Raw genomic sequence first — 26776 nt, 5'->3', positions numbered from 1 at the left:
GACTCTTTCATTTGCTCCTTGATTAGATTGATGATCCCAAAGATGGAGCCGTGAAGCCTCCCCCCAACAAGTATCTTATATTCTTCTATGGTACCCACGAAACGTAAGTGATTCCATGCTTCCTAAAAGTGTAGTGATGCCAGTTATGGGAAGGGAAGGGTGGCTCTGGGCAAAAAACTCTACTTTTTCTATATGCTAGATGCCAATTCTCCTAAAGTATATAGATTCACAAATGATCCTGAGATATTGTGTGTATACAGCGTGTAAATCAACTGTTTCCATGGTTACAGCTTTCAAACAAGCCCTTTAAACATTGGTCATGTATTCTATTAAATGCACTTCTACAATGTGGACCTTGTCTCATGATTGCAATCAAGTTGAGAAATCCAGTTCATAAATCAGCTGACATTTTGGCATGAATATAGTTGATATTGGGATTGTGGGAGCTTCAGAATTGTCACAACTCTAATGCACAGGTCTCACTAAGGCCGGCTACACACAAATGTGCTCAGTCGATAGAAACTGACCCATGTTCTGGACGGATCTCACGGTTCTGAGTCGGGTCAAAGAGTCCCTGTCCACCAACTGTATAGCCCTTTAAAAGTTTGATGCTGTTCGTCCAGCAAGCAGGGACCCGTATCTATATAATGCAAGGATTCCCCTCTACTGCACAGTGCTCAGCCCATGCAATAGTATTCTGCTTCAACGGACCAACCAGTCACAAAAGACAGGAGGGAGCACTGGGCACACCTCATCCCTCCCCTCTGCATTAAAAGCTAAAGATGCTGGTGCCATGATACAGCAAAATATAAGATATGTCCTATATTTTTCCTTGCCGCCATAAAGCCCCCGTATGTGCGTCTGCAAGGAACCTTACCCTGGTAAAGTTTTGTATGTGGCCAAGGCTTTTAATTTCACATGAATGTGTTTATTGGGGAGGAATCTGTAGAAAACTCAATGTAGCTACTGTTCCTTCCTACCTGTGTTTGCTGTGCTTGCCTTCTCATAGAATTCAATGGTGGGAAAAATACTGATGGCACGTGGATGACATACAGGCCACATGGGTGATGATGCATGTACCATATTACATACAGCTCAGAAATTAATTGCACGCTGATGACACACAGAAGGCTAGAACTGACCATGGATCTGTTCTCTGTGGCCTGAGAACAGCACATGTCCATGTGCACATAGTCTATTCAACTGTGCACTTCCCATGACAGAAGTAACAGTATTTCTAAGAGAAAAAGGGGTATTAGTAGTACCGTATCTCGATGATCTATAGATGGTGGCAGAGTCGGCAGCTTCTCTGGTGGTCCAGAGGGGTTGTGTGCTTCATACATTTGGGAGATTGGGATGGTTCATAAATCATCATAAATCAGTTCCCTCTCCAAACATGGAGATGAAATTCTTGGGAGTAATCTTAAATTTCCTTTCTCAAAAATCTTTCTTGCCACAGGACAAAAGAGAAAATCCTTTATCCTTGATTTGTCAGTTCCAAAATAGATCCTCATGGAGCCAGTTTAAACTGTTTTTATTATTAAACATGTTCACAGCGTTCGTACAATATACAATGGGATAATAACATCTGTATACAATGATATAAAATGGTGTGGATACAACGATACAGTGCCTGACATGCTTATACATCGTAATGATTAATAAAAGAAATTAAAAAAAAAAAAAAAAAAATCACTTTTAAAATTTTACCGAGTCTCTTTTTGTTCGGCTGTACATTTGCGCTGTGACATTAGGTAATAAGCATATTAAAGAGAAACATAAGATAATATAACACAATCAACTGACTAGAGTCTAAACTCAACTCTTCTAGTCTCAACTGTGAAACACTACAGGTACTTGGTGTGTCAGCCCCTTCTTTTATTTTTAATTCCCCCACTCAATACCCCTGTTACTCGCTCATCTCCTGTACCTTTTCCCTTTCCCTCATCCCACCCAGGGTCGGCCAGCCATCATGTCTGAGGGGTTGTCCCCCCGGTCATATGATATAGTTTGTCTTTCGCAGTGCTCCTCTGCTTTATGATGTAGGAGTCAAGTCCCTCAATTCTTGCCTCAGTCTACGCACTGAATAGTTTGTGTCCCTCGACTCACACCAGATCCCCCACACTCGCTCAAACTTGTCAGGACATTTGCGTTTTCTTATACACCAGCTTTTCATATGGTAAAATTTGGTTAATTTGTGCTTTCCACATGTTTACGTTTGGGGTGTTAGGATCATACCATCTGAGTGCTATACTCTTTCGGGCCATAAATAGAGTTTCCCTCAGGAAAATAATTTGGTAAAGAGACCAATCTTCTTCAGAAAGGAGGCCCAAGAGGCATGCCTCAGGGGACATGGGGATGGGAATGTGCATTAAAGTGGACAAGAAGCTAGTGATGTCCTTCCAGAACTTTTGGATCGGGGAACAGGTCCAGCTCATGTGCCAGAAATCTGACCCTAGCTCACCGCATCTTGGACAGGCGGTCAAGGGAACTCGGCCCATCCTAGCCATGCGTACAGGTGTTAGGTAGGCCGGGTGTGTGAAGTATAGTTGAGTCATCCTGTTATTTATTGAGGGGGACACTTTGGTATGGGCAGCGAGTAGTTCGTCCATTGACTCATCCTCCAATGCAGGGATGAGTGCCCTCCATTTGTCTAGCACCGATAGTTTGTTGTTGGCTAGCTTTCCCTGAGTGAGGTGGGTATACAGTGCAGAGATGATGCCCCTAGGGCCTTGTCTTACATATCCCTATTAACGGGTAGGAGGAAATGGGCGTCCCGGGGGGAGGAAACTGAGATTCCAGGGCATCTCGCAATTGTAGGAATCTATAGAAGAAATTTCTCTCTAATTCAAACTTTTTTTGGGAGTTCCTGAAAGGAGTGGAGGACGTTTGCGTTATATACATGAGCTAGGGTGCATATACCTTTACTTTCTCAGAGGGGGCCCCCCTCCAGCTGTTGTAGCTGTGGTAGAGATGGATTATTCCAGAGTGGCATTTCTGCTTTGATATTCATGAACCCGGTTACTTTAGTTGTCGCCTGCCATACCTGCCTAGCAAGTCTATGCAGGGGGAGTAGGGGAAGTGCTAAGTAAGGATTTAGTACAAATACTGGCCAAATACTGGGGACGCCCAGTGATGCATGAGTGATGCATGAGATGATGTTCTGCGTTTGGCAATAGTTGTTCTATAACCCAGTGTCTAAGATATTTAAGCTGGCCTGCTACATAATAGAGGTAAAAATCTGGTAGGGCCATTCCCGCCTCATCTTTGGGGCGTTGCAATGTTGCTAGACTTCACTTGGCTCTAGATGTGTTCCATATGGAGGTGCCTATAAGGGAATGTAGTGTTTTAAAAAACCTTTTCGGTACGGCACCGCTGCATGCTGTAGTACATATAGGCATTTGGGCAGTATAATTAATTTCACTAAATTTATTCTACCCGCTGTGGAGAGCGGATGAGTTTTCCACGCCTTGCTCTTGTTTCTAGAAAAAGACAGTAGTGGGTCCGTTGCCCTTTTACGTGTTATGGTATGTCTTAAAGATAGTGATCCCCAAATAAACGAATTCAGTGACCACTTTCAGCCCCACTACAACCTCAGGTCCCGACCATGGGGATGAACCTAACGGCATGAGCACCGATTTGGACCAATTCACCAGTAGACCCGAGTATTTCCCGACTCACTAATGAGGGAGATCGCATGTGGTAAGGTGGTCTCTGCATCAGACATAAACAGCACCATGTCATCGGCGTATAAGCCGACTCGATCTTCTCTCTCTCCCACTTTTATGCCACGATAGAGATTGTCTGGTCTGAGTCTCAATGCCAAAGCCTCTATTGCCAGGGCAAAGAGGAGCGGGGAAAGAGGACATCCCTGTCGGGTTCCTCTGTGTAATACAAATTGGTTTGACAGCTCTCCATTGATTAAAAGTTTGCTAACTGGAGATGCATATAAAATATCTATCCAAGTGGAGAATCTTGGCCCAAATCCAAACTTCCTTATACATTGTTTGAGAAGGGCCCACTCGATAGTCGAACGCCTTGGCCGTGTCTAGGGAGGCCAAAGCTCGCCCTTTTCCCGTCACCTGTCCTATCTGTGCCGCCACCTGTACCCTTCTGATCTTATTAGATGTGGATTTACCTGGCATGAAACCACATTGGTCCGGGTGGACCAGGGAGAGAATTACTGTATTTAATCTAGTCGCAAAAATCCTAGTAAGGATTTTGTAGTCAATATTAAGTAATGCTATGGGACGGTAAGACCCACAGTCTGCTGGATCCTTTCCTTGCTTGAGGATTAATACTACCGTGGCCTCATAAAAGGAGGGGGGCAAAGTCCTGGTCTTAAAGGCGGAGGAGTACATTTTTAGTAAGCGGGGTACAAGGAGTTCTTTGTATTTGGTATATACCTCCCTGGGGAGCCCATCAGGACCTGATGCCTTGTTATTGTTCAGACTATCGCATCTTCAATCTCCTCTGCGGTTATGGGGCCATCCATTTGGATGCGCTGTTCCGGGGTTAGTGATGGAAAGTGTACATTCCCTAGATATGTGTTAATGTCGTTATCTGTCTTCTTTAGTTTGGTGTTGTACAGGTCCATGTAGAATTCCGTGAACCTACTCAGGATTTCCAAGTGTGTTTTTAAAAGTGATCCATGCTCGTCTCTGATCTCTAAGATAGGCGGGGACATGGTGTGCTGTTGTGCTAAATGGGCCAACAAGTTTGCTGACTGGTTGCCCAGTTCAAAGACTGTCTGCTTATAGAAAAACATCTTGTTATCAGCTTTCTCTTTTAGGGTGTGAAGATATAGGCGACCCGTATGCAACCATTTGACTCTGTTTGCCTCAGTGGAGTCTGCAATATACTGTTGCTCTAGGGACTGACTTTGTATTGCCAGTTCTGCCTCCTTCCTTACTGATTCCCGTTTAATAAATGAGATTGCGGATTGTAGACAAGTACGCATATATGCTTTTGTTGCCTCCCAGAGGGATGTGTGAGCCGTCTCTGGGTTGTGGGCCTGGAAGAATGCGTTTAGCTGTTCAGGCATCCTATCTGATGGCCCTATTAACTCTAACCAAAAGGGGTGGATCATGACTTTCTGCATTGAAGAGGTGGAGCGTTTCCCTATGACACAGGTCACCGTTGAATGGTCAGAAATGCCTCTGGGATGATATTGTATGTCTTGTATGTGTGGAATTATGCTTGTGGATCCTGCAATGTAATCTATACGGGATAGGGATTTGTGGGAGGCGCTATAGCATGAAAAGGTCTTGGCTGACAGGTGTCTTTGCCTCCAGAAATCTGACCATCCCATTTCTACCAAGAAACGTGATAGGCTGCTATGTTGCGTTCCTGTTGGGGGTGTGTGTGTGTGTTGTGGAATCGGCCTAGTGACGGGTGTACAAACATATTAAAATCCCCCAGGCACATATTCCTCGCTTGTGGGTGTGATGTTGCAAACAGGGCTGCTTGGCGCAAAACCTGCATAGATGCAGGTGGCGGGATATATATCGCCATCACATTATAAGGGACGCCGTCTATATGAGCATGTACAAACACAAACCTACCCTCTGGGTCGGTTAGTTGCGATTTCATCTCCCAGCGCACGGCTTTATGTACCAGTATCGAGACCCCTCTCGATGAGGTGTTGTAACAGGAGTGTGCTCCCCACTGGATCCAGGGCTTGTGCAAGAACTGTACCTTGGAAGGAATGAGATGTGTCTCCTGCAAACAAATTATGTGTGGGTTCAGTTGTTTTAAGTGAGTAGTTACGATCAGGCGCTTATTAGGGCTACCAAGGCCGCGAACGTTCCATGTAAGGAATCTAAGCTCTGACATGACGATTCATTGACATATATATGCAGAAATAAATCGTTACGGGGGGATGAAGATATGTCTCCACCTTTTCTACACCCTGGACTTGTGTGGGACTACCGTGACACCTATAGACCGTAACAAAATACCCGTAGTAACAATAACATTGTAACATAAATGCTCCCAATCCCCCTTCGTTTTGGCGATGGCAAAACAGCTGGTCTCTCCGCGCAGGGTGGATCAGGGCATAACTGGCTAGCGAATACTCATGCCTCGTGGAATGTAACATAGGCATGCAGTATGCACTCCGCTCCATGAACCCCTATCATTGAACCATGTTCCCGGTACCTGGGCATCGCATCTGATCAAAGTCTCGCAGGTATTTAATAAAAAACACCCTTTGGTCCCCGCACGATCCCAGTCCCAGTTCTCATATAACAAACAACCAGGGCTTCAAGTATGCCCATGCAATGAATTAGTAATATGTAAAGGATACCAAAAGTCTCCATGTGGATCAGTTTTTCTAATGAGGAGGAGATCTTCTATGTTGCACCAACCAGTTGTTGGCTTCACTCGGGGTCACGAAAAACAGGACTCTGTCGCCGCCCACGACTCTGAGACGTGCAGGATAGGCCATGGAATACGGGAGGTTCTTGTCCCTGAGCCTCTTTTTGACGTCTAGGAATGTTGCTCTCTTCTTCTTTAATTCCAATGAGAAGTCTGGGAAAATGGACACCTTTGCGTTGTCCACTCTGATGTCGGCCTTTCTGCGGGCCCGCTGCAGTATAAGATCACGGTCTCTGCTGTTCAAAAATCTGGCTAGCAGCGGTCTTGGTGTGGCTCCTGGAGGTGGAGCTCTGGCTGGAACTCTATGAGCTCTTTCGACTGTGTATGCTGCAGAGAAGTGCGCATCTGGAAATAAGCCTTTTATCCATCTTTCCACATAATCCTCTGGCGCGCGGCCTTCGGTACACTCTGGGAGGCCGATAATTCTTATGTTATTTCGCCTCAGGCGATTCTCCATGTCGTCCGCCTTTTGTTTCAGAGCTTCAGAGTCTGATTTCAAGGTGGTAACTGTTCTGGGTATATTGGCATTTCTGTCTTCTATTTGCAATATCCTCTCCTCTGCATTGTGCACTCTGTCCCTCAGGCTCTGGAGATCTTGCCTGAGCAGGCTGACGTCCACCCTGACCTCATCCAGCTTCCCGGTCAAAGAGCTCTTGCATGCGTCTATCGCGGCTAGTACTTGTGAGGTGACTTGCTTCAGGGTGGGTTCTTCTGCCTCCTCCTCAGGTGCCGCAGGGCCACTGGAGCTTTGCTTTGCCCTGGACTGGGCTGAGCGCTGTGGTTGCGGTGCTCGGGACGTTTCTCCCTGTTCCGTGCGGCCAAATTCTCGTAGCCTCTCCGCAGCATTTGCCTTAGTGGGGCCCATTCTGAGAGGTGCAGAGGGTTGCAACCCTATGGATTGTTAAGTGCGCCCTAGGGATATGTTGCCCTGCGATTTTCTGGGCTGGCAGGGGGTCTTCCTTAGTCTGTTGAAGGCCTAGGGAGTATTGGCCAGATCAAGGCCCTGCTGCTGCGACTGCCAGCACGAGGTAGGTGCACTCGCGCAGCTTCCAAGCACCTCAGGATGTCTTGCCCGTTCTGCAGGTGCTGCGCTCCCCGCTCCTCTGCTTACCTGGGGTCAGCTTATTATCCTCTCGTGCTTGGGATGCCGTCTAGGGATGTCTGTGTGCAGGAGCTGCTGGGTCCGGAGCGGCACTTCCTGCCAGGCTTGTGCTCGTGTCGCAGGCTGCGGTGTCGGGTTATTCCTCAGCCGTCGCTCTGTGTCTCTCTCCGGCCCCACAGGTGAATGGCGAATGGTCTCTGGGGTGCACAGGTGGATTATGTCGCCTCCGGGTTGCCAATGCCTCAGGATAGCGTCAGGATGATATGGGGTCCGCACGGAGCTCTCTCAGACGCGTCCGGCCATGTTGGCTGCTAGCCACGCCCCCCCATGGAGCCAGTTTAACCTGAAAGAGTTTCAGAACTGGGCGCTGTGCATATGAGACCAGAACCAGAAGTAAATCTGCCAGAAGTAAATCCCTAAACTGGTGGACCAAAGAAACAAACCTAACGAGAGGTGTCTTGTGGAATCCCTCTCCACAGATAACAATTGGAACAGATGTCATTTTCTCATGGGCAGAAAACAAGATTCCTTGTCAGCAGTCTTCCCCAGAAGCTCAGACAACCAGGTGGCAGACTTCTTGAGCAGACAAAGAATACATCTAAACGAATGGTCCCTGAACATGGTTACCCATCAGTTGACCTATTTGCATCAAGAAAGAATTCTCAGGTAGGAAGGTTCTACTCCATATCTCCTAGGGACAACTGAGCAGCACTGGATGCTCTAAATCAACCCTGGAACTGGATAATGCTTTTCTGCCACTACCATCAATACCCAGAGTACTTCAAAAGATTCAGCAAAGCGTGGCCAGGGTGATTCTGGTTGCCCTTGCTTGGTCCAAGAAATCTTTGTTCCAAATCTTCAGAAATTGACTGCCTCAGGTCCTGTCTCTCTACTGGTCAGGAAAGCCATTCTTCATGAGGGGCCGTTTTTACATCAGTTTACAATGTGGATCATATCTGCCTGGTTCCTGAAAAAGAACATCTCCTAGCGGAAGCTTTGTCAGAAGAAGTAATCCATTCATTGGCTGCCTCCTGGAAACCCGTTAATGCACTATATTACAACATATGGGAGAAATTTCTCTCCCAATGTGGTGAAATCCACTCGCACACTGAAAACTTGAACTTGTCAAAGATTCTAGATTTTCTCCAGGATGGTTATTCCAAAGGTCTGAAACCTAGCACCTTAAAAGTACAGATTTCTCTTCTGTCAGCATGTTTTGATAATCCTTTAGCAGAACATAAATGAATAGAGATTTATCAAAGGCATATCTAGGCTTCAATCTACCCTGAGATGTGACATTCCGGTTGGGATTTATTCTTGGTCCTAGACTGCTTTAACAAAACATCCATTCGGACTCTTGACAGAAAGTAATTCTAAAGACCTGACATTTAAAACTGCCTTTTTTATGGCCATAACCTCTGCCAGAAGAGTAGGGGAGATCTAAGCCTTCTCCTTTTAAAGAACCCTTTTTTTTTTTTTTTTTTTATTCAAGGTTGTCTCCGATTACTGCATCCAAGAAGTAATTCTGCCTTCCTTTTGTAATAATCCAGTAAATGCAAAGGAGTCGATATGGCACACACTAGATGTTAGAAGAGCTATCCTGGTCTATCTTGAAAAGACAAAAATATTCCAGAAAATGTATTCATACAGTTCGCAGGAAAGAACAAATGGAAGAAAGCCTCTAGAGGCACTAAAGCAACATAGATATGGTGGATGGGCATGGCCAGCCACCTCTGCCAGCCAGAAGAATTAATCAGTGCCCATGTAAACAAACAGTGGTACGGCCCATAGAGACTGCAGTGCTGGACACTGGGAGGGACTGTGGAGATAAGTACAAGTACAGTTTTGTTGGTGTGTGTGTTTTCAGACCGCCCGGCAACATGTATATTTTTCATAGGGTCTCTGATAACCCCTTTAATGCTGGTGCCTCTTTAAGATTCTCTGGTGGGCTACCCCTTTTAACTCTTTCCCTGTCCTAAATGTTGCAAAAAAACACACATGGTCCTGAAAGTTTTTATTTCACACCATCCTTGTATTTATTTATAATCTGGCATTCTTACTCAAATTATAAACTTCGAAAGGTTCAGTTATTGTGCTGGTTATACAGTTGCGTGCATCCTGAAAGTTTTTTTATTATTTCATTTGCTTTGGTTTAAGAATATATAGTTTATTTGGGTTAATGCTTTGTAATATGCCCGTGTGAAGATCGGTGCACTGAGCTTCACCCATTGAGTGCGGCAAAAATTTTTGCAGTAGACTACAGTCTACTGCACCCAACAGATTTAACATTTCCTTTGATACATATTTTGGTGAAGAGATCCCTGTACTGCCCGTTCAGGTATTTGTACTTTGTAATGAGGTCTCCCTTCAGTCGTCTTTTTTTCTAAACTGAAAAATCCCACATTTTGTAATCTGTCAGTGTATTCTAGTCCCTCCATTCCCCTAATAGTCCTGGTTGCTCTCCTCCCGTTCCAGTTCTACTATGTCCTTTTTATACACTGGTGCCCAAAACTGTACACAATATTCCATGTGTGGTCTGACCAGGGATTTGTATAAGGGCAAAACTATGTCTTTATCATGAGAATCTGTTCCTCTCTTGATACATCATATAATTTTATTTGCTTTAGCAGCAGCTGCCTGGCTCTGCTCACTAAAATTGTTTACCATCTACCAATACCCCCAAGTCCTTTTCAGCTCCAGTTTTGCCAAGTAATTGACCGTTTAGAACATAATTATACTTTTTGTTTTCATGGCCCAAGTGCATAACTTTACATTTATCTACATTAAACCTCATCAACCATTTCTCTGCCCACTCCTCAAGCTTCCACAGATCCCTCTGTAATGCTAAACTATCGACCTCAGTATTTATTACTTTACACAGCTTAGTATCATCTGCAAATATTCAAACTTGACTGTGTAAACCCAGCTACAAAGTCATTAATAAAAATATTAAGAAGTGGCCCCAATGCTGGCCCCTGTAGCACTCCACAGGTGACATCAACCCAATCTGAAAATGTGCCATTAACGACAACCCTCTGTTTTCTATCACGAAGCCAATTACCGTATATACTTGAGTATAAGCCGACCCGAGTATAAGCAGAAACCCCTAATTATACCACCAAAAACTGGAAAAACCTATTGACTCAAGTATAAGCCAAGGGTGGGAAATGCATTGGTCACATACCCCCTATAGTATACAGCCTGCCCCCAGTAGTATACAGGCAGCCCAGCCTGCCCCCAGTAGTATACAGCCAGCCCAGCATTAAAAAAAAAAATAAATAAACTTACCCTCCGGTGGCCCCGATGTCAGCAAGGCTCATCTTCTGGCTTCCTGGCTCCTCTTCTCTCTTCTGTAACCTCCTGCTGGGAGGTTTTTTTGTGCTGAAAAACTCGGCTTATACACGAGTATATACAGTACTTACCCAAACACACAGATTTTAACATAGTCCCAGCAGTCTCATTTTATGCCTTATGCCTTTGGAAAGTCCAGATATACAACATCCCCAGCGTCCCCCAGATCCAGTCTGTAACTGCCTTGTAGATTAGTCTGACAGGACCGATCTCTCATAAACCCGTGCTGATACTCGGTTATAAGGTTATGTACTGTGAGATACTCCAGGATTGAATCTCTAACAAACCCCTCAAATATTTCCCAACCATAGAAGTTACTCACGGGTCTGTAGTTTCCAGTATTGCTTTTTGATCCTTTTTTGTATATTGGTACCACCTTTCCTATGCGCCAGTCCTGTGGAACTGTTGACATTCTAAAGAGAATTTACATCATTCCTCGTGTCTTCCACCGGGGGATTTTCCTGGGTACAGAAAGTCGAGAAGGCGACATTCAGTAAATTTGCCCTTTCCTCATCTCCTTCCACCATGACCCCCATGCTATTCCTAAGGGGGCCCACACTCTGTTTTTAGTTTCTTATCATTTATATACTTAAAAAAATAATTTGGGATTACTAGAAAAATAATTTGGATTGTGAGAGATTTTTATCTGAAAAGCAGATTTTAGTTTTTTTTTCAGTTTTGTGATTTATTCATATGAACTTATGACTATGAAGTATTATGTAATTTACACGTGTTTGTCTATTACATTTTAGGGTTGTAAAGCTTGGCATTTTTTGCCATCAAAGTAAATTTCCATTTTAATAATAATTAAAAATAAAAATAATTTTCATTATTTAACACTACCATATATACTCGAGTATAAGCAGAGAAGCCTAACTTTAACACAAAAAATGTGAAAACTTATTGACTCAAGTATAAACCTAGGGTGGGAAATACATTGGTCACAGCCTCCTGTCAGTATAAAGCTGACCAGGCCCCTGCCCCCCAGTATATAGCAAGCTCATGCCCCCGCATCATATACTGTACTCTCCTTTCCAATACCTCCCCATCAACACCCCCCCCCCCCCACATCCTCTTCTTGGTTCATATTCTTCGGCTCCTCTTTGGGTCCCCGCATGCAGTCTTGTTTTAATTCCTTTTTTTTTTTTTTGTTTTTTTTTCTCCCCCTAGCACAATTTTTGTGCTAAAAAAAACCCACTTTGCTTTTACTTGAGTATATATACGGTATATGGAAGTGGGCACCATAATGCAATTTTTAAAAAGGGTTAAGTGTTTGCTTTCAATAAATATATGGTTTGTTGGGATTTATTATAATTATTTATGCTGTAATTTCGATTTTATTTGTACATGTCAAAACTGTAAAAATTGCTCCGGTCAATGTGACAAAATGCCTGGCATGGAAAAGTTTTTAAAAGTGGAAGCGGGTGGGATTCGACCGTTTGCCCCTGCTCTGGAGAGCCAGTAGTTTAAAATTGTGACTGGCTTACTGAGTTGCGTTCAAAGTGGGTCTGTGATTCGGCTCCCATCCCTTTACTCCAGCATTTACTTTCATCATCATGGGGACCGCAACGCTGGTCCATGTAATGGTGGATGCAGCTTTACATTGCATTTAGTCCACAGACTGATCCCAAATAATGGGTAAACACCAGAATTCATGCAACTTTTTTTTATAAATGTAACAAAGCTGGTGTCACAAACCACTGCATAATTAAAAAACTAATTTTATTGATATAGTGAGCTTCTATCGACGGCTGGCACCTAATAGGGCTGCCTGTAAACATGGCCTGGCAAAGTGCACATAAGTATGCAATTATAAACAATGTACACCAGCAAACAGGCCCCCAAATGGTATGACTCATAGAAAGTGTAACTTTGATGCAGTTTGCCATGTTCCATGTAGCTGACGGAGATTCTTGCCCCAAGCGTATCGCTGTTACATCACAGCTTCCTTAGGGGATTTAGTATTTCAAGTACCGTATTTTTTGGCCTATAAGGCGCACCTCTAATAAATGCCTGCTAAGACATCTAGGTTCATATATAAGGCGCAGGATCAAATGCAGTATCTAAAAATGACCAGCAGGTGGCAGACTACAGTTCAAGCAAGCTACACTTCCTGGGAAACTTGTCTACAGCTGTCAGAGAGCTCCGATCTCAGAGGTATGGGCTGCTGGGGGTTAATGCAGGGTGATGCAGCAGGGGTTAAGCTGTCTCCCTCTGCCCCTTCTCCTTCCCTCCTCAGCCAGGGTGTTATTTCTGTGGAGTTCCCTGTGGCTCCTTCTCTTTCCCCTGTTACAGGGCTGCCAGGTATGGGGGATTGTTTACTGATGATGATGATTGCCTCGTGGTCGGCACTATGGCAGCTCCGGTCTCTCTGTGCTAGGGGAGGGCAGGATGGGCACAATGTTAGTTGTGGTGCCAGGGCACTTCAGGAGCTGGGGACCCTGTATACTGTGTGGGAAGGTGCAGGAAATTTCTCGGGGTGGAGCTATTAAACACTGGTAAATGTACAGTACATCTTGTCTGTAGTACATTTCTGTATAAGTTCATATATAAGGCGCACCTTTGATTTGAGAAAATTAAAGGATTTTTGGTGCGCCTTTTATAGGCCGAAAAATACGGTAAAATGGATAATATACTGTATATGGAATTCAGGGACCTCGCTTCCTCCCACTCATGCGCCGTGCTGCCCCACCTCCATAGCGGAGACTCCGCATGTGCCGATGATCTGTGATAATGTATCAGTCTGCGCCGGGTCAAAAGTAATGGAGCAGGTAGACGTGTGAGCAGCCCATGCTCTGCAGATCGGGGTCAACGGTAAAAGAACAAGGTATGTATGTTGGTTTTTGTGTGTTTGTGTTTTTTTTTTTTTTTTTTTTTTTTTTAATTGAAATTTTAGAAAGTTAAGGAATTATATACAAATGAAGTGGGCGAGTATACCGTTGCATGGGTAAATGGCCCTCCGTTGTAAGAAAGCATAAACGGTGTACAAGATCTCTTTTCTAAAGGGATTACAACCAATTAAAGAAAACGGATAAACAGTAACAACCCATTGATTCCCAATTATAGTAGTATGTGAAGGCACTCAAATTACATTACATGGCAGGTAGGGTACTATATGAAATATCAGTCCTTTTGCCACAGGGTTATTTTGCTCCTAGGGAGTAGTGCTTCATTTTGATATATAGTCGGCCCATTTTGGACCAGATACTCATGAAGCTGGATGATGAGCCTGAACGAAGGGAGATGAGCTTTTTCATGGTACAGTTATGTTGGATTTCCCCGGTTATAGCCACAACATTGGGAACCTCCCTCCATTTCCAACATCTAGCAATACTCACTGAGTATTTACTGCAGAAGTTGGGATATGGTAAATCCTTGTTCCAGTCCTAGACTAAGCAAGGCTACCTGAGGGCCCCATGGGTAGAGTACATCAGGACTTTAGTGAGGGGCAATGTTAGTACATAGCCGGCACACATCAAAAAGTGACAGAACATCTCCACCAAATGGGTGATGAATTGGGCAACATTTAAGAAAGTCTATAAGAAATGAGATGCCTCTTACATAAGAGTTTTGTGGCAGTGCCTAGATTCTTTTATGCTAATAGAAATAGCCGAGCTCCACTGCTCATTTGTGATTTGATGTTGAAGTTCAGTTTCCCATTTTGCTCTATAGGGGGCTGATGGGGGAAGGGGTTACATTCTTCTTACAAGTTCTCTGTGCCATAAGAAATCATTCCTTTTTCGTGGGGGGGAGACACTTTAAGAGATTTACATGTAGTAAGCAAATGGCGGGGTTGTAAAATCTTAAGTCCCCCTGAGGTAGTTGATATTTCAGCGCAATTTGTGTGAAGGGGATAAGGTTTCCCCTATTTTTACAGGTCTCCTACCTTATTAATACCCCTGAAGGTCATAACTCGCGTAAGGGATAATATGATTCTGAGTAAAAAAAATTTTTTAACCCTCCGAGACTGAGCTTTTGTATGCGAAAGGGTCTCCTTAAAGGGGTATTCCAGGAATATGAACGTCTGATACAAAACCCATGATTATATAAATAAATGAATATAACTAAACTCAATGTCAATAATCACAAATTGGAGCTTAAATAGTTTAATTTTATGATTGACAAAGTTTTAAGGCCTCTAAAGTATGCATAGTTTTCACCAAGATGCCACTGGAAACTACAAGTCCCATGATCCTTCAGTTCTCAGTTACTCCTCCTACCTCTTATGCTCTGCTCCCAGTGATGATCTAACAGGTTTTCTTGTTCTGTTGCATAGTAATGATGTGTAACTGCCATAGCCATAACACTGGCCATACTGGATGCACTGCAACCAACCGACTACAGCCAAACATGGTGGTGATCACATGACCTGCCCAGGCAGGTACAGGCCATGTGATGTGGACATGTGACCAGCGGCCATCTTCTGTCCGTGTCAGCTCTGCACAGAGGAAATCAACGGACTGATTAAAGGGCCAGTAGCATTTTAATTCTCCATTACATTGTATGTCCACAGCATTTTTCTGCTTAGGGGAACAAAATTTTCAATAACAACCAATTACATATAAGCTTATAATTTAAGTACCCATTTGTATATGAATTATGCTGATTCCTGGAATACCCCTTTAAAGACCAATATAGCCGCACTCCTAGTAGGAGTAACCATGGGGAGTTTAATTTGCACAAAAAACATAACCCATAATAGGAATTCTGGAGAGGGAAGGCCCGAGATTTGTCTCTCAGTTCTCACCCATAGCTTATCTGGATCATCTATCCACCAGGCCCTGAGCTGATCTGCAATTACAGCTTGATAATAGGCTAGCGAAGTAGGACATCCCAGGCCTTCCTCCAAAGCTGGCAAGATGAGCACACTTAAAGGGACTCTCGTTCTCTGTCCTTTACATACGAAGGAGGACAGACTTTTTTGAATAAGTCTTGAGGAAGCTCTGGACATTGTTTTAAGTAGGTTGTAAAAACACTACAAGATTTTAGGCAGCACCATCATCTTCACTGCAGCAATCCTACCGAGCCATGAGATCAGAAGGTTGGAGAAAGATGGTAAGTCTCGCTTAACAGTATGGATAAGTTCACAAAGGTTTGTCTGAGTCAGTTTACTAAAAGTGAGTGTGATGCCTAAATAGTCCATTGAAACCGCCGCCCTTTTAAACGGGTATTCTTCACTCAAGTATTGTTGGGGGGGGGGGGGGGTAAGCACATTCAGAGGTGTTAAGCCAGTAATTGCTGAGTGTTCTGAATTTGTGGCATATGCACCACACAGTGAGGCTTATGGGTTTGTAAAGCGCAGTGCCACATTATCGGCGAAAAGGCAGGTAAGGTGTTTCCTCTCCCAAACACACACCCCTCGATATTTGGAGCAAGGCCTGCCCCTTTTTTTGTTGTTTTTTTTTTTTTTTTTTTTCGGTTCCATTTTTCACTGCCCACCTTCAAAAATCTATAACATTTTTTATTTTAAAACTTAAAGAGCTTTGTGAAGGCTTGTAGTAATGGTATTTAATATTCCCTGCCGTGTACTGGGAAATAAATTCCAAATGCAGTGAAAATGGGGAAAACCGCATTTGTGCCTTTTTCTTGTGGGTTTGGATTTTACGGCTTTCACTTTGCTCATCAAATGACATGTCTACTTTATTCTTTGGGTAGGTGCGATCACTGGGATAACAAATTAATTTTTTTTCCAAACATTTAAAAAAATGTAAAACCTCCTGTACAAAATTTTTAACTTTTTTTATTTTGCCATTTGTTGTATGGAGCTGTGTAGGTGGTGTCATTTTTTGTGACTTTTGATGGCGTTTTCAATGATATGATTTTTAGGACTGTATGACCTTTTGATCACTTTTTTTTTTATTTTTTTTTATATTTTTCAAATTGCCCAAAAAGTTCCTTTTTCGACTTTTGGCGCTATTTTCCTTTACGGGGTTAAATGCAGTCAAAAACCGTTATTATATTTTGATCAGGCATTTTTGGAATGTGTTTATGGTTTTTACTGTTTATTTATATGAATTCTAGGGAAAGGGGGTGATTTTGAAATTTTTTACTATTTGTCAGATCGCCTAGGGTACTTTAACCCTAGGTTGTCTGATCGATCCTACCATATACTGCTATACTACAGTATGGCAGTATATGCAGATTTTCCTAATTCATTACAATGTGTAATTAGGACATTTATAATGGGTTAAAACGAGACAGCCTCGGTTCTTTTGAAGACCCGAGGCTGTCATAGCAACGGATCGCCGCTCCCAGATGATGTCATGGGGAGCGACGATTTTCGTCAAGATGGTGAAGCCCGTGAGCCCTCTCCATGCACCCGATGCGAGCCATACTATTACGGCGCCTGTCGGGAAGGGGTTATACTATTGGCTACTGGTGTATTATTGTGAATACAGGGAAAATCCTCTATGGTCGCTGGCTACTTTGGGGCTTCACTGTGACTAATGGCTAGGCAGACTAGGCAGGCACCATAACGATTGGCTACTATGGGGTTGGTGCTGTGACTACTGTGGATGGCTGTGACTGTGTGTGGGTGCAATGAGAATAGACCCGGCTGCACACACAGAAGCCGTTAGATTATCTACTGTGGGTGGGCACCATTAATATTTTGGATACTGTGTCGGGGGTACTGTTGCTATATTGACTACTATGAGGGTAATAGTACAGTATTGGTTGCTGTGGGGCATAATAATCTCTAGAGGAACAATAGAACAGTATTAACTTTGTGATGAGATGGAGGAAATGATGGAGTGAGGAACTTAAAGGACACCTGTCATCAGGTCTGTGTCACTTGTCCTGTCACTACTACCTGTTGGAGCAGTTCACAAGGATCCCATCCCAGCCTTTATCTAGTTATTTCATACATTATTCATTGTAAAATTATCTATTTTTTATCATGTAAATGAGGCTGGTCACATGGTCAGAGGCAGTGATGTCACCCCTGTTCCCCCTCCCCTCTCCTCCCCCTGCTCATGTCTGTGTGTAATGTATAGTAAAGCATGGCTAGTGTGTGTGCTGCATCTGCTGACATGCTGCATCCTCCTAATATACAGGTGAGAGACACAGACATGAGCTACACATGAATCTGACATGTTCTGCTGTAACATGGCTGCCTGGAGCTGTTGTATCTCTCCTATACACACACACAGGCTGCAGGGGGCGTGGCCACCAGCACCAGGAAGCACATCATTATACAGCCTCACATCATTATACAGGCTGTCAGTCATGCACTGGGGGTGTGGCTGTGCCTCCCACTCTATTCATGAGTGGACAGCTTGAATATGCTAATGTTTCATTGGACATTTCACAGGTCATTTGCATACAGCTTTAGGACCTCATTGCTTAGGTTTACAGGCATGTAGAGGGACAATGAAGGGATAGAGGCAATGCTCTCTAATGGCAGTTTATGAAAATATATTTACTTTAGGGGGGTTATTTTGCATGACGGGTTCTCTTTAAAAAAAAAATTTTTGTTGCTAACTCTTCAGAGAGGAGTCATTGCTGGAAGAAGCTGAAATGGCAGCCAGATAGAATATGAAGGAAACCTTTCCGGTCAGACATCAGGTTTACAGTAAGTGCTAGCATTTCACATGAGATCACAATTCTGAAATCAATTCTCAATATTTTTATGTACTTGGCTGAGTTCTGGTGCTGCATTTCTTTATTGATCGCTGTACTGGTGCTGTTTTCATTTACAGAACTTAGTACTGATGATGTTAATCTTTATATAGTTAATACTTGTATTTTCTGTAAGTTTTGGGTTTGTTTCTGGTGCTATAGATGCATGGGTCTGTATTTACGGTATGAGCTTGGCTCTGATGTTATAAGGGGTTCTACCTTCTGGATCTTTCAGTTAACACAAGTGCTGGTGCTGTTTTTCCAATCTCATGCGATGTGGCCAAATCCAGGGTGTTCGCACAGGCTGTTATCTCCTTGCTCCTCAGAAACCCTCCCCTCTGCCTGATGAAAACTCCCTGCAGCACACGAAGTTTCGGCAACTGATGGAAGGGGGAAGTGCTCCTTGCACATTGTAATAGCTGGTGCAACTGCAGTATTGAGTTGCCTTACAGGTTTCATTATCATAATTCTAAATGTTGTGCCAATGCTGGATGTTTTCAATGCAGAGCAGCAATCAAACTTTATTCCGTGGACTGTTCAAAGAATGTTTTTTCTAAATATATGATTATGAAGGGAATCTACCACCAGGATCAAAGACTGTAAACCAAAAGTACACTTTATATGCTGGTGCCTCAACCCCCCCCCCCCCCCCCCATAGGATCTGTTCTTCTTTATGCTTCTTACACTGTTGTTTTTAAGGGGAATAAAATGACCCTGCCAGAGGTTGTTCACACCAGCATGTAAGTGAGCTCGGTTTTCAATCCTTGATCCTGGTGGTAGATTGCCTTTAAGATATTTTCTTCTCAAAGCATTGCTGCACTTGCATGTGCATTATATTGCAGCCTAGATTCATTAACCCCTTAAGGATGCAGGGTTTTTCGCTCAGTTCTCAATCTCCACCTTTTAAAATTCCTTAACGTTTTCATTTTCTGTATACAAAGCTGTGTCAGGGCTTATTTTTTGCATATTAATTTTTACTTCTATGTGTAAAAGTTTAAATGGCCCCCTTTTCCCTAGAACCCTTATAAAAAATAAACTGTGAAAATCATAGAACAGGAATTTTGGGACACGGCAATGCCCATCAGGTTTATCAAAATATTAAAAAAAAATATATTCCTGGCCTCTGTAACAGGAAATAACGCCCAAATGTTTGAATCACTATTTTTTCCATCCATATTATATGAATAAAAAAATGATGGCATATTGGTCCCAAATTGATATAAATTAATATGACAGCACGTGCTGCAAAAAAAAAAAAAATAGTACAACATAATAATAATATCAAAATGTGGTCACAATTACCCAGATTCCCCCCAACTTGTAATTTCAATATTCTGTCAGGTCTGTTGGGCTAAAGTCTGGGAGTGCCCCACCTCTTGTTGGCTCCAGGATGAGTTTGTTTGTCTTTTCTTGACAAAAACCTGCTGCGTTTGTAGGACCTGCAGGTTTCTGGCCCCCAGTCTATATTGAAGTCCTCCATGATGAGTACTTCACTGTGTTTTAAGGCAACATCTCTGCTGAATCCATTATGTTTGGAGCTTTATAACAAACTCCTAGCAATATTTTATTCATTTACTTTTTTCCTCCCCTTATCTCTTTCCGAGGATCGTCGCTCCCCGTGACGTCATCGGGGGGCGGCGATCCATCACCATGGTAGCCTCGGGTCTCACGAAGAACCGAGGATACTTTGGGTTAACCCATGCATTACAATGTGCTATCAGCACATTGTAATGTATGAGGAGTAAAATCCCCCATATACTGCCATACTGTAGTATGGCAGTATATGATAGGATCTTACAGACAACCTAGGGTTAAATTACCCTAGGGTGTCTGAAAAATAGTAAAATAAAAAAACAGTAAAAATCAAATACTTTAGGTATAGCCGCGTTCAAAAATGCCCGCTCTATCAAAATTATGATAACGGTTTTTCACTGCATTTAACCCCGTAACTGAAAATTGGGCCCAAGGTCAAAAATAGCCCTTTTTTGTACAGGAGGTTTTAATGTTTTTAAATGTATGAAAACATAGAACCTATATAAATTTGTTATCCCCGTAATCGTACCGACCCAAAGAATAAAGTAGACATGTCATTTGGGGCGTACAGTGAAATCCGTAAAATCCAAGCCCACAAGAATACGGCACAAATGGGTTTTTTTTTTTACCAATTTCACTGCATTTGGAATTTTTTTTCCCTCTTCCCAGTACACAGCATGGAATATTAAATACCAACATTTTGAAGTTTAATTTGTTAAGCAGAAAATAAGCCGTCGCACAGCTCTGTACATGGGAAAAATAAAAAAGTTACAAATTTGGTAGTGAAAAATGAAAACTCACAAACGAAAAAGGGCTAGGGCGTTAAGGGGTTAAGTGAGAATCACACCACAGGACACTTTAAAAGGAGGCTGATGCTTGGCATCATTGTATCTCTTCTGTTAACCATGGTTATCTCTAAAGAAACTCGTGCAGTCATCATTGCACTGCACAAAACAGGGAAGAGTATCGCAGCTAGAAAGTTTGCACCTCGGTCAACAATCTATCGCATCATCAAGGAATTCAAGAAGAGAGGTTCCATTGTTGCCAAAAAGGCTCCAGGGCGCCCAAGAAGGACCAGCAAGCGTCAGGACTGTCTCAAGTGTTTCAGCTTCAGGATCGGGCTAGCAGCAGTGCAGAGCTTGCTCAGGAATGGCAACAGGCAGGTGTGAGTGCATCTGCACACACTGTGAGGCGGAGACTTTTGGAGCAAGGCCTGATGTCAAGGAGGGCAGCAAAGAAGCCACTTCTCTCCAGAAAAACATCAGGGACAGAATGATATTCTGCAAAAGGTACAGAGAGTGGACTGCTGAGGACTGGGGTAAAGTCATTTTCTCTGTTGAATCCCCTTTCCGATTGTTTGGAACATCTGGAAAACATCTTGTTCGGAGAAGACAAAGTGAGCGATACCACCAGTCTTGTCTCATGCCAACTGTAAAGCATCCTGCAACCATTCATGTGTGGGGTTGCTTCTCAGCCAAGGGAATTGGCTCTCACAGTCTTGCCTAAAAACACATACTTGAATAACACATACACAATGTCCTCCAAGAGCAACTTCTTCCAACTGTCCAAGAGCAGTTTGGTGATCAACAATGCCTTTTCCATCATGATGGAGCATCTTGCCACAAAGCAAAGGTGATAACTAAATGGCTCAGGGAACAAAACATAGAGATTTTGGGTCCAAGGCCTGGAAACTCCCCAGATCTTAATCCCATTGAGAACTTGTGGTTGATCATCAAGAGACGGGTGGACAAACAAAAAACGACAGATTGGGGCAAATTTACTTACCCTGTCCTGCCGCAATCCCCGATCCTGACGGTCCGACGAAGATTAAGTTGGCGCATTACGCATAGCTCGTGCGCCCGATTTCCTGCATTTGTCGCTTTCACCTTCTTCTTCTTCTTCTTTGCCGGTGCTTGTCTTGTGACACAAATTGCTTTGTTAAATCCTGCGCGTCGTTCGAAAATCCCCCCTCCCCAACCCCCCCATTTGTGTCGAATGAAAGCCGCCGCCATTGCACCAAAATCCAATCAAGTGTGCCAAAAACCCCTGTTAAATGCAGTGCAAATGGGAAATCGTCGGGTATTCCAACGATAGTGCGGACCCTTTGTAAATGAGCCCCATTGTGACAAAATGCAAGCATTGATTGTGCAAGAATGGACTGCTATCAGTCAGGAATTGGTTCAGAAGTTGATTGAGAGCTGCCAGGGAGAATTGCAGAGGTCCTGAAGAAGGGTCAACCAACACTGCATATATTGACTTGCTGCATTTAACTCATTCTGTCAATAAAAGCTTTTGTTACTCATAATATGATTGCACTTGTATTTATGTATGTGATAAAAACATCTGACAAACACACATAAAAACCAGAGGGCAACAGATCATGTGAAAATATAATATTTGTGTCATTCTCAAAACTTTTGGCCATGACTGTACAGACTCCTACAGATTTTCTTCCAGAGTGGTCCTGTATTTGATTCCATCAATCTTCCCATCAATTTTAACCACCTTCCTTGTCCCTGCTGAGAAAAAAACAGGCCCAAAACATGATGCTGCCATGTCTGACAGTAGGGATGGTGTGTTCACGGGAATGAGCTGTGTTGCTTTTAAGCCAAACATATTGTTAGGCATTGTGGCCAAAAGTTCAATTTTGGTTTCATCTGACCAGAGCACCTTCTTCCACATGTTTGATGTGGCTTGTGACAAACTTTAAACAAGACTTTTTATGGATATCTTTGAGAAATTGCTTTCTTGTCACTGTTCCATAAAGGTCAGATTTGTACAACAAATGCAGTGTACAACCAATTGTTGTCCTATGGACAGACTCCCACCTCAGCTGTAGATCTCTGCAGTTCACCCAGAATGATCATGGGTCTCTTGGCTGCTTCTCTGATCAGACTTCTCCGTGTTTGAGATGAATGTTTTAGAGGGACGGCCCGGGTCTTGGTAGATCTGCAGTGATTTGATACTCCTTCCATTTCAATATGATCACTTGCACAGTTCTCCTTGGGATGTTTTAATGTTTGTGAACTTTTTTTTTTTTTTGTATCCAAATCCGGCTTTAACCCCTTCCTCCCGAGGACCGTTTTTGGGTTTCCAATTGTTTACTCCCCACTTTCAATAAAACGAACATATTTTTTATTTTTCCATGTAAAGCGCTGTGAGAGGTCTTGTTCTCTGCGCATGTTCTCAATTGCACTTGGATCGCCGGTGTTTAACCCATTAAACGCCACTGTCAGCGGGACCATGACATTTAAACTATGTACCTGTAAGGGATCTCTGCCCCACAATCGCTCCGTTTTCGGGGGGGCGCTGATCGTTCCCATGGCAGCCCTGAGGTCCCATCAGTGCCTGTAAGATGCCTTCTGTGACGTCATCTTAAAGACCCAGTGTCAGCCGGGCTGACACACCTAATACCTTGCAATACTGATGCTATTATCAAGATATTATCATGAACAAGCAATCGGATGCATAACGTCCCGTAAATACGGGCTCATAAGTCATGGCTATACAGGACTGGAGAAATCTTGCATTTGTGTGAATGCAGCCTTATAATGTTTTCATATATTAACAAAAATTAAAACCTCCTGTACAAAAATTTAATTTTGCCATCTTCTGGCTCTAATAACTTTTTCATATTTCGGTGTACAGAGCTGTAGGTGGTGTCATTTTTTTTGCTACTTTTCACTTTTTCAATGTTACCATTTTTAGCAATTTTTCTAAATAGCAAGTGGTATTTTCGAATTTTTGGGTGCTATTTTCCGTTCAGGGATAAATGCCGTGAACTGTTATTATATTTTGATTGGCCATACTGCGATGCGGTGATTACCTAATGTGTTTGATTTTTACTGTTTTATTTAAATTAATTCTAGGGAAAGGGGCATGATTGGAAATTTTTTTTTTTTTTTTTAAATCCGATTGTAATGAATGTGTTATAACCAGACAGCCTCAGGTATTGTAAGAATCCAAAAGTGCTGCCAGGGTTTTAAATACATTTAAATATATGAATGGGTTGGCACGTGATCAGTGCCTGCACCAACCGTTGGTGTTTGCTACAATATGCAGCAAACGCCCACCTTGTGTATGGCGAGGGTTCGGGCCGTGAGGGGTTAAACAATCAATCAACCTTCTAGCCATTTTTTTTTTTTCCCCAAATACAGCTGCACCCTCCCCATTGAGATGCAGCCCATCCCTACTGTAGAGCCTGTAGCCGAAAGCAAAGTTTTTAACCTGCTCAGTTGTGAGGTTCCTCCACTACAAAGGCATTTAGAAGGAATACCTGCACTCAGCTTAGAACTGCTATGGTAAATAGGACTGTGGAGCTGGAGTCGGTGAATTTATTTTTTGGTTAACATCTGAAAATGAGTAGTCTGAGTTAGAATTTTTCCTTAACTCTACAGCCCCAACATTTGACAATGTGTTTTTGGTCTGTAATGTTTTATTTTGTCTCTGTACACCATGAAATGTATAGCAATGGTGACATGAACCTCCAAAAAAGTAACTCCTTTTCCTATTATGTTATGGGATGTAATGCTATACCATTACACCATTAGACCGTTATTTTTAATATTTGAAGATTCACTGAGGACTGGTTATGTTCCACAGAACTGGCGCATAGCAAATGTGGTACCAATATACAAAAAAGGATCAAAAAGCGATCCTGAAACTACAGACCTGTGAGTCTAACTTCTGTGGGGGGGGGGGATATTTGAGGTGTTTGTTAGAGATGCTGTCCTCGAGTATCTCACTATGCATAACCTTATAACCCAGCGTCGGCATGGGTTTATGAGAGATCGGTCCTGCCAGACTAATCTAAGTCGAGACTGGATCTGGGGTACGCTGTGGATGTTGTATATCTGGACTTTTCAAAGGCATTTGACACCGTGCCCCATAAAAGGTTGGTATATGAAATGAGACTGCTGGGAATAGGGGAAAATCTGTGTATTTGGGTAAGTAATTGGCTTAGTGATAGAAAACAGAGGGTGGTCATTAATGGCACATTCTCAGATTGGGTTGACATTACCAGTGGAGTGCCACAGGGGTCAGTATTGGGGCCACTTCTTTTTAATATTTTTATTAATGACCTTGTAGTGGGTTTACACAGTCAAGTTTCAATATTTGCAGATGATGCTAAGCTGTGTAAAGTAATAAATACTGAGGCCGATAGTTTAGCATTAGAGGGATTTGTGGAAGCTTGAGGTGTGGGCAGAGAAATGGTTGATGAGGTTTAATGTAGATAAATGTAAAGTTATGCACTTGGGCCATGGAAACAAAAAGTATAATTATGTTCTATACAGTCAATTACTTGGTAAAACTGGAGACTGAAAAGGACTTGGGGGTATTGGTGGATGGTAAACTATTTTAGTGACCAGAGCCAGGCAGCTGCTGCCAAAGCAAATAAAATTATAGGATGTATCAAGAAAGGACTAGATTCTCGTGATAGACATAGTTTTGCCCTTATGCAAATCCTTGTTCAGACCTTTACATTGGAATACTGTGTACAGTTTTGGGCACCAGTGTATAAAAAGGATATAGTAGAGCTGGAACAGGTGCAGAGGAGAGCAACCAGGATTATTAGGGGAATGGGGGGATTAGAATACAATGACAGATTACAAAATTTGGGATTATTCAGTTTAGAAAAAAGACGACTGAGGGGAGACCTCATTACAATGTACAAATACCTGAACGGACAGTACAAGGATCTCTCCAAAGATCTTTTTATACCTAGGCCTGTGACCAGGACAAGGGGGCATCCTCTACGCCTAGAGGAGAGGCGATTCTACCATCAACATAGACAAAGGTTCTTTACTGTAAGAGCAGTGAGACTATGGAACTCTCTGCTGCAGGAGGTTGTTATGGCGGACTCTATGTACATGTTCAAGAGAGGCCTGGATGATTTTCTGGAGAGAAAAAATCTCACGGTTTATGGGGATAAAACATTTTATTTAATTCTTAAAGGTTGGACTTGATGAACTTGCATCTTTTTCCAGCCTTATATACTATGATACTAGTTTGGACTCCATGTTCCTTTTATGTGCCTCGGTCGGTTGGTGCTTTGTCCCAACAACTGCTCAAATTGCATTGCTGTTTGTTCTCCCAGGCCCTTTTTCAGCAGCCGTATGAAGGAGTTTGTTGCCGAGGACTTTTTCTATGGTCAATATATGCCTATTAGGCTTCCTTTCTGAGACTCTCCACAGCTCCTTCTAAAACTCGAACCACCATATTGGGATAACTAGAGTTTCCTCCCCACCTTTCCTCCTTGCAGCCTCAGTCCTTTTTTGTCACGTGGCTTCTTCATAATTTCTTTTTGTGCTTGATTCGTGCATTTTGTAGACTTGAGGAAAATCAATTAAATCAATTTAAACTTAAAAATATACTTGCAAATCTGTCCTAGATATAGGTATTCATATGTAGTAGTAGTTTTGCTGTATTAATAAATTAATGTAATGTATCATGGACATCAGGCTGATGTTAGTAGTTGTTGTTGGGCTTAAAACATAAAGGTGGTTTTACTTTTGTGTATCTAAATAATGTATATATACATTTTTTTTTTTTTTCCCATAGTGCTTTTTTGAGCGCAAAAGATCTTTTTCCATATGATAAATACAAGGATAAATATGGCAAACCTAACAAAAGAAAAGGGTTTAATGAAGGACTTTGGGAAATTCAAAATAATCCAGAAGGGAACTACAAATTTCCTCCTCCGGTAAGTAGCAATTCACCTTAAACTCCTTGGCATGTACATGCAATTGCTGTATGTGACAGCAGCTCCTGCACAAACAGCTGGGATTGGGA

The 26776-nt window shown here is 42.8% G+C and overlaps 1 protein-coding gene across 4 annotated transcripts in view; it reads left to right on the top strand.

The window, feature by feature from the left end:
- HDGFL2 (HDGF like 2) overlaps positions 1 to 26776 on the top strand; it is a 71364-nt gene that overhangs the window by 285 nt on the left and 44303 nt on the right. For all 4 annotated transcript variants that reach the window (XM_072113501.1, XM_072113508.1, XM_072113494.1 and 1 more), the window contains exons 2-3: positions 27 to 103; positions 26546 to 26687. In XM_072113501.1, the coding sequence (XP_071969602.1) occupies positions 27 to 103; positions 26546 to 26687 (219 nt within the window). The remainder of the gene's footprint in view (positions 1 to 26; positions 104 to 26545; positions 26688 to 26776) is intronic.

This window comes from Engystomops pustulosus, chromosome 1 (genome assembly GCF_040894005.1).
Source record: "Engystomops pustulosus chromosome 1, aEngPut4.maternal, whole genome shotgun sequence".
In the NCBI taxonomy this organism is placed as follows: Eukaryota; Metazoa; Chordata; class Amphibia; order Anura; family Leptodactylidae; genus Engystomops; species Engystomops pustulosus.
The sequence above is the reverse complement of the archived record's forward strand: the minus strand, read 5'-3'. Positions and strand labels throughout refer to the sequence as shown.